Source organism: Penaeus monodon, chromosome 15 (genome assembly GCF_015228065.2).
Source record: "Penaeus monodon isolate SGIC_2016 chromosome 15, NSTDA_Pmon_1, whole genome shotgun sequence".
NCBI classification, from domain to species: Eukaryota; Metazoa; Arthropoda; class Malacostraca; order Decapoda; family Penaeidae; genus Penaeus; species Penaeus monodon.
In genome coordinates, this window is record NC_051400.1 from 26,242,380 (window position 1) to 26,245,420 (window position 3,041).

Here is a 3,041-nt window from a genome sequence, read left to right on the forward strand (position 1 = left end):
ATTTCCCAAACTTTTAATGCAACTATAAAGCCGTTAATAAGAAGACTCGAGATGTTCCGCCTCCGAGTGCTGGGCGAGCGCCGGCCGCGTCCCCTCCGCCGGCTCCGGCGTCGTCTGCTCGCGGCCAAGGTCACCTTCCCAGCATCACGTGACCGGGAGGCGCCTCATCTAGATGGCTCTTTTGGTCTCTTTTCAGCTTTCCTCGCTTCCTCACCTGACCTTTTTAGTGTTTGATATGTTGTGCTTGACTGAGGGGAGAACGGAGTGAGGAGTGTAAAGGAGTTGTGTGGGTTTGGTAATGTATGTTCAAAAGTGGATGTGGCTTGGGACCAGGGATCGTATTTTTTTCCCCTTTCGATGGGAACTAGAGTGGAAATTCGGTATGTAGGTGTGTCATGCAATGTGTGATACAAAGCCGACGCCGGATTGGTTGGTTAAGAACGAACGTGATACAAATAAATCTGAGAAATATTCATAATGAGAAATTGTGGGAAAAACGACAGCTTATCACCAGCGTTACCCGTCAACGTTACAGGTGTCACGTAGCACAACCCACCCTTCATCTACATCAATAACGTCTAAACAAAAGGTTTCGAGATGTCACACGATTCACTGTCAATTCCGAAATAAAACGTCAACTGCATAGTAACAAATTCACACAATGTTATCGATTGGCAAAAGCACTGCTACAAAGCACAGATCCTCACCGGCAAGTTTCACGTCTCCGACTGGCACCGGGCGAAGGCAGGCAACTGGTTTTGTAGCCGAGGCAGGGGCGCCCTCTGGCTCAAGACTATAATTGTAGTGGCCTCTGTGAAGCCCTGGCGTATGGGTTGGAATCCCTCGCCTCCTCACCTTCTCGTGTCCCCGCCAACCTTCACACGGCAACGGAGAAACAGCGGACGAAAATGTTGAGGGTTATGTCCTGTGGGCAAGGTCGTGGCAAAGTGACACAGGCCGCGCCCCTCTAGACCAGGCACCATGCCACTACGCTACTTTTGGCACCGTAATTCATGCTCTTCCTCATTTTCCCTGCTCTAACGACATTTATTGACTTGTGTTACTTGAATGTCAATACTGTATTGCCATTCCATGCTCAGCAAAAATGTCGTTTTATTTCAGTAATTAGACTGCACTTTATCTTGGCACCCGAAGGCTTTGATAATCGTTTGCGATGCATGGAATTGAGCTTATCTATCCAGAGACATTTGGACATCCCAAACAAAGACTACCTTAGACGCTGCAATTGAACCAATTATAAAACCGATGCAGTATAAATAATATGCGGTTTCATGGCGAATCATACCTTTTCAAATTAAATTCATTCTTTAACTTTTGCAGGCGACTATTTTCATTCAGTCACAATTACCTACGTTGTTAAAATCCCCACGACCTTAGCAGTGCCGTTGAATTAAGGTTAATGATGGTTTCCTAACGCAGCTATTTAAAGATTTTTGCAGTGGTAGTTTTCATTTAACTGCCCATTCATTGTTGGTGAAACAGAAGACGAAGATCTACGTCACTGCTTCACATATTATGGAGGATATGCCTAATAACCACACAAATTCTGAATCAGTTATCCATCAGTATACTTTATATATGAAAGCATGTACTAAAATTATATAGAACAATTTTTTTTCTTTAAGTTTCTATTGTAAAATGAAAACGGATCAGTAGTTTTCATTGTATTAAATTTCGTGTCAATTTATCAAGTATAAGCGCCTTAAATAAATAAATTGTACTTAAAACCATTTTTACTCAACCGGTATTTCTGAATTCGTGGAAAATTACCAGCAAAAAAGTAAAGTATCATCTCATCTTTTTCACTCAGATTTTTTTACCGTAACAATTGTCATGAGTTACCCATTTCCTGTCTTGTTCCAGAAGCTTCTGGACATTTTGAGATCTTGCAAGAAGGGGAGTTCTAGCAACTTGAATGGAAAATATGGCAACATGATGGGGGAGTTTAGCCACATAATGGGACACTATGGCTAATGAAGGGAAACTATGGCAATATGATGCGAAACTACGATGACAGAAAACTGGCAGCATGATGGAAAGCTATGACAAAGCTCGCTGCAACAAAAGGGAAAAGACAGTCATACCGAGAGAACAAGTACACACACAAAAAAAAGCTGCTCTGGCATTACTCGGCGGCGTCATCTCAAGCCGACCGAGAAAGCCGAGTCACGGGTCGTCCCTGTTCAGTCGGCCGAGACGTGAGAAAAACTGGAACTTTCCAGCGGCGACATTCCAGCCATTCTAAAGTATGCCTCCTCGAACGAAATGCGAGCTGGCCTGGAATGTTTTTAGTTATCAGCAGGTGACTCGTTTGCACTGCATTGATTAGGTACAAAGACTGCATCGATACGTCTTAACGATTCTTTGGTTTGTAATAATCGGTTGAGATTTTTCCTTTAAAGGGAGGGGGGGGGGGGGTTATGATATATAAGTGAGAACATGATCAATATTTCTGTCGCTATTTGGAATTTTAGCTGCTAATGTCAAATTCGTAAAACGTAATAAACCGAAATAACCAATCCAGTGCAGACAATCCATATTTTTTAGATCTAGACTGGTATCCTCTCTGTCCCAACCCCATATTAGGAAACTGCCCAGACGACGGAACCTACCAAGCAGACAATCTTACGAGCCACCTAGCGTAAAAAAAATCCATCAATGAACACCCCAGCCTTCTTTGGATGAAACGAACTGAATTAACCTTTGAGTAGTTATTTAAATTTTAGCTGGGAGCCAACAAGTAAATCGGTTATTCTCAATTTTAAAAATATTCAACTGCAGAAAGATTTGATGGAATTCGTTACCCTTTCTAACGTGCTTCATGCTGTTTTCATAAATGAACTTATAACGTTGGCCGGGTTGGGTGTGCTTGGACATGGATTGGGCGGTTCTTTCAGACATGCACATATGCACTCTCGACCACTCTGATGAAGGTTACAACGTCAATCTTTTGTGCACATGTTAATTCGCTCACTCAAGTCTACAGCCGATAAACATTACAACACATTGAACGTTCCAGC

At 42.7% G+C, this 3,041-nt stretch overlaps 1 protein-coding gene across 6 annotated transcripts in view; it reads right to left on the reverse strand.

Moving 5' to 3' along the window:
• LOC119581864 (enolase) overlaps positions 1 to 3,041 on the reverse strand; it is a 12,387-nt gene that overhangs the window by 5,378 nt on the left and 3,968 nt on the right. The window contains exon 1 of one of the 6 annotated variants that reach the window (XM_037930018.1): positions 708 to 1,173. The exons of 1 other annotated variant lie outside the window; for it this stretch is intronic. Coding sequence is in view for 1 of the 5 variants with exons in the window: in XM_037930013.1 (XP_037785941.1) it covers positions 856 to 983 (128 nt within the window). In the remaining 4 variants the exon portion in view is untranslated. Of the gene's footprint in view, positions 1 to 11; positions 35 to 556; positions 1,174 to 3,041 lie in introns of those variants that run through there. 4 more of the 6 variants (XM_037930013.1, XM_037930020.1, XM_037930016.1 and 1 more) reach the window with 4 other exon arrangements.